Source organism: Rhinatrema bivittatum, chromosome 4, assembly GCF_901001135.1.
Source record: "Rhinatrema bivittatum chromosome 4, aRhiBiv1.1, whole genome shotgun sequence".
NCBI lineage: Eukaryota > Metazoa > Chordata > Amphibia > Gymnophiona > Rhinatrematidae > Rhinatrema > Rhinatrema bivittatum.
This window is the reverse complement of record NC_042618.1, coordinates 291,161,759-291,176,343: the sequence shown is the minus strand read 5'-3', so window position 1 is coordinate 291,176,343 and position 14,585 is coordinate 291,161,759. Positions and strand designations below refer to the sequence as shown.

General features: G+C 45.4%; 1 protein-coding gene across 2 annotated transcripts in view; it reads right to left on the bottom strand.

Annotated features, from left to right (window-relative positions):
- Positions 1–3,889: 3,889 nt before the first annotated feature.
- Positions 3,890–14,585, bottom strand: part of GOLT1B (golgi transport 1B) — a 129,623-nt gene continuing 118,927 nt past the window's right edge. For both annotated transcript variants that reach the window (XM_029600185.1, XM_029600184.1), the window contains one exon: positions 3,890–4,683. In XM_029600185.1, coding sequence (XP_029456045.1) covers positions 4,645–4,683 — 39 coding nt within the window. In that variant the 3' untranslated portion in view covers positions 3,890–4,644. The remainder of the gene's footprint in view (positions 4,684–14,585) is intronic.

Below are 14,585 nucleotides of genomic sequence, written 5' to 3'. Positions count from 1 at the left end.
TTTCCTGCCATCCCCTGTCATTGATGCAGAGAGTAATGTTGGAGTTGCATCAAAGGTGAGCATAAGGCTTAATGGTTAAGTGTAGTAAATGCTGCATCAAACAAGTTACCCCGATGCTTGTTTACCCAGACTGCACAGATCAATGCCTTATTGGATGTTGTCTGAACGTAAATCCTGTTTTCCACATTTCCCCTTGCCGTTGAAGCAGAGAGCAACACTGTATATGCATTCAAAGTGATGTATCAGGCTTAATTGGTTTAGGGTAGTAACCACTGTAATAAGCAAGCTACCCCCACACTTATTTGTTTATCCAGATTGTGAAGTTCAATCCTTGTTGGTTGTTGTCTGAATGCAAATCCTCTTTTTTACATTTGCCCCTGCCGTTGAAGCAGAGAGCAATGTTGGAGTTGCATTAACCATGCGAAGGCTTATTGAGTAAGGGTAGTAATCACCAGGTAGTAGCCTCCACTCCAGTAATCCACCCCCATGGCTCTTCTCTTCATTCCCATCCTCTAGCCTTTATGGATCTACAGTGTTTATCCCATGCCCCTTTGAAATCCTTCACAGTTTTAGTCTCCACCACTTCCTCCAGAAGGGTATTCCAGGCACCCACCACCCTCTCCATGAAGAAATACTTCCTGATATTGGTTCCTAGTCTTCCTCCCTGGAGCTTCAAATCATGACCCCTAGTTCTACTGATTTTTTTCCAACGTAAAAGGTTTGTTGTTGACCATGGATCATTAAAACCTTTCAAGTATCTGAAAGTCTGTATCATATCGCCCCTGCTTCTCCTCTCCTCCAGGGTGTACATATTTAGGTTCTTCATTCTCTCCTCATAAATTATTTTATGAAGACCATCCACCTTTTTGGTCGCCCTTCTCTGTACCACCTCCATCCTGTCTCTGTCCCTTTGGAGATACGGTCTCCAGAACTGAACACAGTACTTCAGGTGAGGCCTCACCAAGGCCCTGTACAAAGGGATCATCACTTCCTTTCTCTTACTAGATATTCCTCTCTCTATGCAGCCCAGCATTCTTCTGGCTTTAGCTATCGCCTTGTCACATTGTTTTGCCGACTTTAGATCGTTAGACACTATCACCCCAAGGTCTCTCTCCTGCTCCGTGCACATCGGCTCTTCACCCTCCTTCAGATACAGTTCTTTCGGATTTCCACATCCCATATGCATGACTCTGTACTTCTTGGCACTGAATCTCAGCTGCCATATCTTCGACCACTCTTCCAGCTTCCTTAAATCCCGCCTCATTCTCTCCACTCCTTCTGGCGTGTTCACTCTGTTGCAGATCTTAGTATGATCCGCAAAACGACAAACCTTACCTCCTATTCCATCCGCAATGTCGCTCACAAAGATATTCAACAGGACCGGTCCCAACACTGATCCTTGCAGCACTCCGCTTAACACCGCTCTCTCTTCAGAGTAAGTTCCATTTACCATCACACATTGTCTTCTGTCCATCAACCAGTTTGCAATCCAGGCCACCACCTTGGCACTCACTCCTAAGCTTCTCATTTTATTCACAAGCCTCCTGTGCGGGACAATATCAAAAGCTTTGCTGAAATCCAAGTGGATGACACAGAATGCTCTTCCTTGATCTAATTCCCTAGTCACCCAATCAAAAAAGTCAATCAGATTTGTCTGACAGGACCTTCCCCTGGTGAATCCATGCTGCCTCTGGTCCAGCAATTCTTCTGACTGTAGATAGTTCACTATTCTTTCTTTCAGCAGCAACGCCATTACTTTTCCCACCACCGAGGTGAGACTAACCGGCCTGTAGTTTCCAGCCTCCTCTCTGCACCCACTCTTGTGAAGCAGGACCACCACCGCTCTTCTCCAATCACTCGGTACCATTCCCGTTTCTAGGGATCTATTGAACAGGTCACACAGTGGACTTGCCAGCACATCTCTGAGCTCCCTTGGTATCCTGGTATGAACCTCATCAGGCCCCATGGCTTTGTCCACTTTTAGTTTTCCTACCTCTTCCCATACATTCTCTTCTGCAAACGGAGTTACATCTAGTTCACTCCCCTCCAGTTTCTTGTTAACTAGTGACGGTCCTTCTCCAGGGTCCTCTTTAGTGAACACCGAACTGAAGTATTCATTTAATATTTCTGCCATTTCTTTGTCTCTCTCCACATATTGATCCTTTTCACCTTTCAATTTCACTATACCACTTTGAACTTATCTCCTTTCTCTGATGTATCTGAAAAATGTTTTGTCACCTCGCTTTACCTCTTTGGCAATCTGTTCTTCCGCTTGACTTTTTGCTGTCTTGATTACTTTCTTTGGCTCCCTCAGTTCCACCAGATATTCTTCCTTGTGCTCCTCCCTTTGGGATCCTTTATATTTCTTGAATGCTGTTCTTTTAGCTTTTAATTTTGTCAGCCACCTCTTTGAGAACCAGATAGTTTTCATTTTTCTTTTCTGACATATAGATTAGTTGCCTAGGTAATTGCTCCTTTTAGTTTGGTCCATTGTTGTTCCACATCTCTCTTGTTCTCCCAGCATTCTAATTCTTCCTCCAGGTACTTCCCCATTTCATCAAAATCTGTGTTTTTGAACTGCAAAACTCGGGTCTTCATGCTTCTTCTCCGTATCCTATTTGTGATATGAAACCATACCGTTTGATGATCACTGGTGCTGAGGTGGGCACCCACCTGGACATTAGAGACATTATCTCCATTAGTGAGCACTAAATAGAGTATAGCTCCCTCCCTCGTGGGTTCCATTACCATTTGTTTAAAAAGAGCCCCTTGCAGGGCCATCCACTATCTCTCTACTATTGTTAAGATTATGCAGAAGGGATTCTCCAGTCTACATCTGGCAGATTAAAATCTCCAACAATCACCACTTCTCCCTTCTTTCCCATCTTTTGGATGTCTTCAACCAGATCTCTGTCAAGCTCTTCCATTTGATTTGGAGGCCTGTAAACCACTCCAATAAAAATGGATGCCCCATCATCTTTATTTAGGTCGGCCCATAGTGCTTCTTCTTTGCCCCATCTTCCTTGCAGCTCAGATGCTTGGATATTGTTTCTGATATAAAGAGCCACTCCTCCCCCTTTCATGAGATTCTGTGAACCACGTCTCTGTGACAGCAACAACGTCCAAGTCTGCCTCTACCATAAGGGCTTGCAGATCTGAGATTTTATTGCCCAAACTACGAGCATTTGTGCTCATAGCTTTCCAGCTTTTCTCGTTCAGGTTACTGCTTTTCTTGGACTCCTTTTGTGACTTATTTAGTTGAGTTTTGTTATCCACTTCACCCTTTTCCATTGCATTTGTATTTGGGGGGGTGACATTCTAATTTCTTTCTGACACCCCCGGCATCTAGCTTAAATGCCTTATGTCATAGGATTTGAATTTATCTCTTAGGATCCTTTTTCCTGCCACAGACAGATGTAAGCCATCTTTGACAAAGAGCTTTTTACTGTTCCATACACGGCCCCAGCCCCCAATAAATCCAAAACTTTGTTCCTTACACAAGGATTTCAGCCATACATTGAAGTTATTAATATGGCTTAGCTTCTCCTTCCCCTTTCCAGACTGTGCTGCGAGTGCCGCTGACTCTAGCTCTGCTGCCGTGTTCCATTTCGCTTGTGTAGGAGGAGCAGCTGGTCAGCGGGGCCGGGAAGTGTGGCGACACATCAGTTGAGAACCACTGTTCTAGGATATACATGTTTATATCTTTAAGTCAGTACTCCATATACTTTACAGCAAAGATCACTGAACATTTTAATAGCTATCCTCTGGACTGACTAGATCTGGTTTATATCCTTTTGAAGGGGCAGTCTCCATAATTGTACACAGAGAACATACACTACTTAAGCAGAAAACCTTTACAAACAAATTACAGATATCTTATTTTATGAAAGAAGTTTCACGATATATACATATTTATTGTTAGGGAAAATTGCAGCTTATTTTCCAAGTCTCCGAATAGTACAAGCTCAAAACTTCAAGTGATTTAAGATTAACATAAGTAAATGACCAAGACTTAAGGCAACTGTGATTACAATTTTTGCACCCTGTTTGAAATACTATGATTGTTAAGATCAGCGAAGTTTATTGTAACCACATATTTACAAAATGTTAGTCCACACATCAAAAGAGTTTGGGTTTACTTTTTTCAATACTTTTAATACACTGACATAAAATTACATAATCCAACCTAACATTTTCAAAGATATCAGTCTTATTAACAACAGGAAATATAGTTCAATGTCTATACTTTTGCCATTACTTAAAAATAAAAATACCTGTACCATTTACTGCACCTTGAAAATAAGGAAGTAAAGGACAGGTTCCATAGATCTAGGCTGTTCATTGCAATTTGCAAGTTTCCAAAAACATCTTTTAAAGTCTTGATATTACAATGGCTTTCGGCTTCTTTAGATTCCATCCTGATATTTCAAGTAGCTGTTCATCATAGATGTACATTTTGCAGTACATCGTATTTATATTTTTCATATAGAGCTTAGATTTCCATATTTTTCTCTAAAAATTTTACAAGCCATTCTGTGTTTCTGTGAGAGACTACACAATGCAATCTTTGTGCTGAAAATTCCTCCAAAAGTTTTTTTTAAATATAAATACAGTAATTTTAGCCAATCTTCTGCCCCGTTGCTTTTATACCATATTATTGCTCTCTCCAACTTTGTCTACAAGCTGAGAAGAAAAACAGAAACGAAACAGGTCATAAAAACAGAAATTTACATTACACTAATTTAAAATTCAAGATAAAAAATAAATTTCAGATTCATACATATTAGGACAGATAGTGATTATAGCCAAATAATACTCAAAGTCTCGTGAAATTTATATATATTTGTAAAATTAAAAAGGTATTACATTTCAATTGCTATGGTGTTGCATATGTTTCTCATATACACATTAAAAAGTACAACATGAAGGTGTAAAAAAATGGAAAAAAACATTTTGAAAGATGCATCACTTATAAATAATAATTAAAAACATAAAGAGAAACAAAACCATCTACTCATGCATTAGTAGATCTGAGAAATGATGCATGTCAACTGACCATTAATGTGGATTCTCTTCCGAGCCTACGTAGGCTTTGAATAAAACATTAAACAGTTGCTCTTTTAAATACAACTAATCATCACAATTCTTAGATTACATACATTTATTAAAATCAAAGTTTGTGGTGGAATGCTAAACAGTTCACACAATATGGTCCAGACCTTGATCTGGGACTCTTAGATTACAATATGTTAACAATGAAAACCACGCCCAAGATAATGTTTTGAAAGTTTAGATATTTAAATGTGTTAACATTATTTTCTAAATTGAGAAATTACTACTTACCTGATAATTTACTTTAGGACAGTCAGATGAATCCAGAACAAGTGGGTATGTACCTCTACCAGCAGATGGAGACTGAGCAAACTGATGTCACAGTATATATACCTCTGTAGTGACATCAGCTTGTCAGTATTCTCTTCAAAAGCAACTGTGGACAGATTAGTAAAACATTTGATTAAAAACAGAGAACCATTTCAATACTTGGCCAACAGGCAACACTGAGCTCAGATAAGAATGTAATAACATTAGACTAGGGACTGGACTAACACTTACCAGTAATCCTGTCATATGTAGTCACATAGAAGGACCACACTACAATCATCTGGCAGCCAAGTGAGAGAAGCTGAATTCATCTGACTGTCCTAAAGAAAAGGAAATTATCAGGTAAGTAGTAATTTCTCATTTCTTAGCGTCCAGTCAGATGAATCCAGAACAAGTGGGATGTACCCAAGCTACTCTCAAATTGGGCGGGAGGTGCCTGCGATTCTGTCAAAACTGCACATACAAAGGCTGCGTCCTCCTGGGTCTGCACATCCAGACAATAATACCTGGAAAGGTGTGTAAGGACCACCACGTTGCAGCTCGGCAAATGTTGATGGGAGAAAAATCTAACTTCTGCCCATGACACTTCCTGAGACCTAGTGGAATGAGCCCTAACCTGAGTAGGTAACGGCTTGCCAGCATCAACATATGCTGCTGTGACTACCTCCTTAATCCAGTGGGCTATGTAGCCCGTGAGGCCAGTTCTCCTTGTCTAGTACTGTCGTGTAGAACAAATAGGTGATCTGTTTTCCAAAATGGCTCAGTAACCACCAGATACTGGATGATATGTCTCTTGACATCCAGGGATCGCAACAGACAATACTCCTCTGCAGCTTCTTCTCTGTCCAGAGACGGCAGAGAGATGGACTGATTCAAGTGAAACTCAGTGACCACCTTTAGTAAAAAGGAAGGAACAGTATATGCAGCTGTACCACCCTGGAGTCACCCGGATGAAGGGCTCCCACAAGACAAGGCCTACAGCTTGGAAACTTTCCACGCAGAACAAATTACCACAAGAAACACAGTTTTCAAAGTCAGTAACTGCAAGGACTGGCAACGCATCAGCCTAAACGAAGGACCTGCTAAAAAATCCAAGACTAAATTCAGACTCCATAAGGGTACTAGAAACTGCAAGGGAAGACGAAGATGTTTCACTCCTTTCAGGAAATGGGCCACATCAGGATGAGCTGACAAGGAACCACCATTCACCTGACCCCTGATACAGGCGGAAGCCGTTACTTGTACCTTTAAGGAATTAAGAGCCAAACCTTTTTTCAAGCCATCCTGCAAAAATTCCAAAACGAGCGGGATCTTGGCCGAATGAGAAAGAGTCCCTCGATCCTCACATCAGGCCTTTAAAACTCGCCAAACTTGCACATAGGTCAAGGAAGTAGGAAAAAAAAAACAACTTTCTAGCCCTAAGCAAAATGGAAATCACTGCCACAGAGTATCCACGTTTCAGCAATCAAGCCCTCTTAAGGACCATACCATAAGACAAAATAGAGATTGATCTTTGTGGAGGACAGGTCCCTGCTGTAATAGATGCCTGTGCCTGGGAGCCGAAGAGGCAAATCCACCAGGAGCCTCTGCAAATCTGCATACCATGGCCTTCTGGGCCAATCTGGAGAGACCAAGAGCACCATCCCTTTGATTCGTAGGATCGAGCACCACAATCTGCCCAACATGGGCCATGGAGGAAAGGCATACAGCAGCTTGCCTTCTGGCTACTCCTGCACTAGGGCATCAATCCCCAATGACTTTGGATCTCTGCAGTTGAAGAATCGCAGAACTTTCGTATTGTGAGAAGTCCCAGCAAATCTAGGAATGGGAGACCCCAGTGATCCAGAATCCACTGAAATGCATCTGACAATGCCCACTCTCCCTGCTGAGAAAGTCTGCTCTTATGTTGTATTTGCCTGCAATGTGTGAGGCTGAGATTCTCTGGAGAGGCACCTCCGCCCATTCCATAAGTCGATTTATCTCCTGCAACACTCATTGGCTCTTGGTACCTCCCTGCTGATTTATGAAAGCCACAGTCGTCATGTTGTCTGACATTATACGGACTGACCGACCTTGCAGCCGGTTGCTGAACTGTAAACATGCCAACTGGACCGCCCTGGCTTCCAGCTGATTGATGTTTCAGAGAGACTCTTCTGCACTCCAGTGCATTTGCACTGTCAACTCCTGACAGTGAGCTCCCCAACCAAGGAGACTCGCATCTGTTATTACTAGACAGTCTGGTGGGGACAGGGAGACTCCTTTCCATAGATGATCCACCTGCAGCCATCACTGTAGGTGGGAGGAAACCTCTATCGACAGGTGGAGCTGAATCGAATAGTCCTGAACTGCAGATTCCAAAGAGACAGCAGGGAGCGCTGAAGAGGACGCATATGCATCCTTGCCCATGGTACCACTTCTACGGTCGCCGCTATTAAGCTAAAACCTGCGGGCGCAGACTATTCAACAACAGATGGAGCTGAGCTAGCAACTTCTTAATTCGAGCTTTTGGCAGGAACCCCTTGCCCTGCTTCATGCTGAACTGAACTCCTAGGTATTCCAATGACTGAGTAGGGTGAAGGCTGCTCTTGGCTAGGTTCACCACCCAGCGGAGCTTCCACAACATCCTGCGAGTCATTAGGTGGCTCTCTTTCAGCAACTTGGCGCAAATCAGCCAGTCATCCAAATATAGGTGTACTAGGATTCCATCTTTTCTGAACTCTGCTGCAACTATGACCATTACCTTAGAAAAGGTTCTGGGAGCAGTGGCTAGATCAAAGGCCAGCACTCAAAACTGAAAGTGGTGCCCTAGAACTGCGAACTGCAGGAAGCATTGAAGTTCTAGTTGGATGGGAATGGGGAGATACGCATCGGACAGCTCCAGAGAGGTCAGAGATTCTGACTGCATGGCCAATATTATGTGCAATGTCTCCATGCGAAAACGCTTCACTCGTAGATGACAGTTGATGCCTTTGAGGTCCAGGATGGGATGAAATGAGCCCTCCTTCTTTGGCACAACGAAATAAATGGAATATTACCTCGTATTTTCTTGAGGGCACTGGGACCACAGCCCTCAGACTGCGAAGCCTTGCCAATGTACCCTCCACTGCCTGCTTCTTCTGAGGGGAGTGTGGCAGGGAGACTCCAGGAACACGTCCCGATGAACACTGCGAAACTTCATAGCATATCCTTCTTGTATCACCTCCAGGACCCACTGATCCGATGTGATTTCGACCCACTTCTGATAAAAAAAAAAAAAAAAAAAGAAGACAATTCTCCCTAAGCCTCCAAACAACACTGGCACAAATCAGCGGGCACGCCAGGCTAAGACACCCGAATATGACAAACAGTACAAAGAGAAAGATGCTTAGGCTTCTTAGTACAGGTGCCATAATAGCAGACAGTGCGCTGAACGGCGGCGGGAGTCATACATCTAGCTGTTATTATTTTATTATTTTCTATATATATGCGTCCAAAACCTAGGTATGCACACCTAGGCGCTTACCTAAGTGACCAAAAAAATTAGGCGCACAGAATGCAAGGCCCAACAGTGCACCCAAAACTGAGCGCACATCCTGGACACACAGCTAGATACACATGCTGGACAGACAATCCTGTAGAGGGCAGCCTTAGGAAGCGTGCAAAAAGACATTGTGGCCTACAATGCGGTGCGCAGTGAAATGCCTCTGAGCAGGGCCTAGCCTAAAGAGGCTGCTCAACCCAACTGGCTGCCCATATCCCTCGACCACCCACAGAGCGGGACAGGTGCGCCGAGCACAGAGACCGGGGAAGGAGGAAGCCTTACCCAACATAAAACCTCCTTGTAAGTCTCTGTATAATTTTTTTTTTTTAAACTTACCGGAGCTCAGCCTTACATGGCTGAGGACAGAGACGGTCTCCGGCTATTGGGGGAGAAGGTATCTGCCATCATCGCCGCACTCAGCTTCCTGCACCTGCTGCCTTTCAGCTGCTCAAGCAGCTAAGTCCACGCCAGCTGAAAATCAGCTATTAAACCAAGGCACTCATCTGAGGGACCACGGAAATCACCTCAGGAATTCTCAACTAGGGGAGGGACCAATTGGTATCACTGCAGGAGGGTGGGGCAATTTATTTTCCTTATTTCTCCTTTTTTCAAATTGAAGCAATCCCCAGTAAGGAGATGCATGTCCACCATCTGCTGGATGCTGATGTCACTGCAGAGGTGTGTATATATATATATACACCTCTGCAGTGACATCAGCATCCAGCAGATGGTGGACATGCATCTCCTTACTGGGGATTGCTTCAATTTGAAAAAAGGAGAAATAAGGAAAATTATATATATATATATACATATACACACACACACACATACTATGACATCAGTTTGCTCTGTCTCCATCTACTGGTAGAGGTACCTAACCAACCTGTTCTGGATTCATCTGACTGGATGCTAAAAAATTTACTTTTCCTAATGGCTTGTTTACAAGGAGACAGGATATTAAAATGGCTTTGAATGCCCACCTGAGAAGGTAAATCATATTCCTGCTCAATGTATGTAAACAAATCTACTGAAAGGAGAATGATGCTCTATACACAACCAATCATTTGTATTACAGGACCTGTTCTGTACCACATATCTTCTTTCCAATGACAGAATATAGGCATGATCTGTTTAAAATTGTTCCTTAGGGTCCTCTTTCATTATATTTCAAAGAGAAAAAAAAGACTCGATGGTGGGAAACTGGATGTTGTAACTTCACTTCTTACCTGTATCTCCTGCATAAAATTCCTTATAAGAACTCTTTTCAACCCTCCCCAACTTTGAAAAAGTATGAACTATTTTCATTAGTAGAGCTATTTAGTAAAACCAACAAATGCAGGGCTCGATGTAGTAACTGTCTTTTCTACTTTGTGCATACGAGAAAAATACGTTGTGCATATGGCACTTAGTCACATTGAGGTAGATTTTAAAAGCGTTGCTCGTACAAAAACGGCCATGTATATATATAATACATATACATACATATACAGAGAGAAAGAGAGAGAGAAAAAGAAAGTCAGACTGACTCTATACAGAGGTGCTCTCTCTCCCCTCCAAGTGTAAAGGCTGTAGAAGTTCCCATGGCAACAGTATTTTAAATGCCATGAGCAAGCATTATAAAATGAGGCATATTTTTGCTCATGCTGCAATACACGCATTTAGGGGTGCCTGTGCGTTCTTTTTATTCTCCCAGGACAAGTAGGATGGTAGTCCTCACACATGGGTGACATCATTACATGGAGCCTGGCACGGAAAACTGGAATTTTGACTAGTCACACTGAACCTGCCCAGCATGCCCTAATCCACGCGGGATCCCTCTTTTTCCGTCGAGCTATCGTATCGCGGTTGCTGAGCTCGTGAAATTTCTAACAGTAACGTTTTGGAAAAATTTCACCAATTTTTTTCGGTGTCTATTGCAGTGGTCCCCAAACCTGTCCTGGAGGGCCACCAGCCAGTCGGGTTTTTGGGATATCCTCAATGAATATGCATGAATATGCATGAGAGGACAGGTTTGGGGACCACTGGTCTATTGCATATTTTCCCGATCGTGGGTCCCGCTTGGTTCCCTCTTGCTTCCAGTCAGGTTTTTGTCGGTTTGGTAAGTTTTCTTTCGATCCATCCCGTGGTGGTGGTGCTTCGGTGTCTGCCAGTGTCAGTTGCCCACTGCCTTCACTGTCATTTCTCGCCCCTTCAGTTTGCTCATTGTGACCTCATCAGGATTTAGTCTATGCCCTCAGTGCCCGAGGACCATGTCTATCATGGACCTGCACGAGGTGACTTCCTCTGCCTGGGGGCATTGCACGATGTTTGGGGGTGTTGCATGTGTGACCAAATGACCCCTAAAGGATTTTGCGTTTGCCTCGGTAAGATGGAGAAGCTCTTTGGGGCAAGAAAGTCCGAGTCATCGACTTCAGCATCAGCGGCATCGATGCCAAAGGATGACGGAGAAGCACCGATGGATACTGAGCCACTGACAACGGAGGGGCCATCCGCTCAGTCAATATCTTCAGCTGATAGGGGCACTCTTCCAGTCGAGGACATCGGGTTTGTCATTTTCAAGCTTGGCACCAGGGAAAGACTGGGCTGAGCACTGAGGGAACCCAAGGAAGCATCAGTACCGGTTGCCCTCGATGCACAATGCCAGGCTCGGGTTGGTGCCAGCTCTTGCCACGATGCAACCGAAGCAACCCCATGGCGAGGAGTGCCTATCCTCCATCGATGCTAGGCGTCCAAGGTGGTCTCCATCGGTCTAGGTGTCTGTCGCTGATCCACCTTCAGATTCCGAAATAGATCTGGCCACCCCTCCTACCTCCCAGTTCGTTTTAGCATCAGCAACTTTTGAGGAGGAGTTGGAATGCAGAGTCCAGCTGGTGGTCGACCAGGTGCTATGGGGCATCGAGCCAATGGCAACAACTGTATCTGTGTCAGGGCTTTCCCTGTGGAACCACTGCTGTAGTGTCTCAATGTGCTCATTGATCTGTTACTGCCCTAACTGGCTGACGGTTCTCAGGGTATCATCGGTGCCCGGCGGGGCACTGATGTGTCCCCAACCGATGCGGGGATCGTTGCCGGTTCCTCCAAGGAGGAAGCCCTGTCTATGCTGGTGCCGTCACCGTGGCTTGTAGTTCCCCCATCCAGCTTTGCTGGGTCTGGCACCAGTCCCTGGACGAAGGCCAAGCACCTAGGGCCCCATCCCCTGTGGGTTACAGCAAGGATAAGGCACCTTATAACCCCCTGGGGGGGGGGGGTGACTGTAGAATCCTCCTCAGAGGACTCAGAAGGTCTCCCCTCAGAACCTTCTCCTCCAGAGGTCTCTCCTTGAGGACCTGACCTTGGCAGGTTTTGTGCAGTGATGGCGAAAGCCATCCCATTTCAGTTAATGACAGAGGAGGAAGCCCGGTACAAAATGCTGGAGATCCTCAAGTGGAGGCTCCTAAAGAGATCATGGTGGTCCTGGTGCATGAGATCTTTAAGGAGTTGCTGTTGAAGATTTTGGAACAGCCCCTCACAGTTCCTCCTGTTAACAGGAAAGTGGATGGGGTTTACCTCATCCAACAGGCTACCGGATTCGACAAGCACCAGCTGGCACATCAATCGATAGTGGTCGAATCCGCTCTCAAGAAGGCCAAGCACTCTCGGACCCATGTCTTGGCGCCCCCGGGGAGAGAGCATAGAGTGTGGATGCCCTTGGGAGGAAAGTTTTTCAGGGGGCTATGCTCACTGCCCACATTGCCACCTACCAGCTCTACATGAACCAATACTCTTGCAACTTCTGAAAGAAGGTGCAGGAGGCAGCCGAGCGGCTACCTCAATAGCAGCAAGACACCTGCTGGTGTGACAGGGCCTGGAGGGTAGAATACACGAGGTGTGCTCCACCTACGATGTTTTTGAGATGGCAGCAAGAGTCTGTAGCAGGAATCAGCGCCCGCAGAATGGCATGGCTGCGGGCCTTGGATCTCAAACCAAAGGTACAGGAAAGTCTTGCTGACCTGCCGTAAACAGGGGAGAATCTGTTCAGAGGCAGGGTGAGGGACGCGGTGGCCTAGTTGTGGGATCACCATGAGACCCTCCAACTCTCTGCTAGTACTTCAGACCTGCCCTCCTCATCCAGGAGGTCGGCGAGGTATCGCCCGAGGAATACTATCCTCTGGGTCCTCACTTCCGTTCTCAGAAGGTGGGCTCTAGCGGCCGTCCCAGGCAGCTGTGGGTTCCCAAGCCTCAGCCAAATCCCAGGACGGGGTTTTGACTGGATCATAGGGAGCAGCAGCCAGATGCCCGTACCTGAGACACTGGACCGCCGGTTGGGGGCAGGCTACAGTTCTTTGCGAATCAGTGGCCCAGTATAGCCTCAGACCAGTGGGTTCTGTCCATCATCCGCCAAGGGTACCGATTGAACTTATTGGGTATCCTGCCAAATTCTCCTCCTTGCCCTTTTTAAGGGCCAGAAGTACATCAGTAGGTACCATCTTCTGGAGCTCTCTGCCCTCTTAATGGCCAGAGTGGTTGAGCCTGTCCTACCAAGGCAAAGGGGCAGGGATTCTACCCCTGGTACTTACTGATTCCAAAGAGAACAGGGGGACTCCGTCCCATCCTAGACCCGAGGGCCTTGAACAAGTTTCTAACAAAAGAAAAGTTCAAGATGGTTTCCCTGGACCCCTTGATTCCCCTCCTGCAAAAAGGGGACTGTCTATGCTCCCTCGATTTAAAAGACACGTACACTCAGAGAGATCTTCCCAGGTCACAGGAAGTATCTCAGATTTGTGGTGGAAAAACAACCCTTCCAGTACAGAGTGTTGCTGTTTGGGCTAGAGTCGGCCCAACGTGTCTTTACCAAATGTCTGGCAGTGGTGGGGGGTGCACCTTCGCAGACTGGGAGGGCATGTTTTCCTTTATCTGGACGATTGGCTGGTCAAAAGCGCCTCTCAGGTAGGGGCAGATTGGTCCCTGCGCTTGACCAACTGGGTGCTGCAGTCACTAGGGTTCGTCATCAATTTACCCAGGTCTCACCTCAGCCCGTCACCTCAATTGGAGTTTATAGGAGTCCTGCTAGACACAGCTCAGGTGAAGGCCTTCCTGCCGCATGCCAGGGCGGTCACCTTGGCATCGACAGTGGAGGTGATTCAACAAAGCCAGCAGGTGTCAGTCTAGCACATGTTGAAACTGCTAGGCCATATGGCCGCAACCATCCTTGTCACTCCCTTGGCACGTCTGCACATGCGTAGGGTTTGTCTACCTACCTAATTCCTGATTACCCTTGGACGGATGGCGTTTCATTCTTGCTCTCCTAGTCTCCAGATCTGGAGTTACTTGTGGATGTTAATGCTTATACCTCTGATGCAAATAGTTTTGTTGCTTCCTTCATTTTGCTAATGGCAATTGTGTTTAAATCTTTTGTTTTGAAGGGGGGAGGGATGAAATAGATTTGAAAATCCTTTGGGTCACTACAATTACTTTTTTCTATTTGATAACTGTATGATGAATGTATCTGATACCGGTGGCCAATAAAACGTTCAAATTAAAAAAAAAAAAACCCCAATTCCGTTACGGTTCACCTGAGTGCTACTGAGCATACCACAAAGGTGTAGATGGTACACTCATCTTCGTACAGCCCATAATTGTATGCTTCATGCAGGGCCTGCTTCAGTTGAAGCCTCCCCTAAGGCCTCCCACTGTGTCTTGGGAC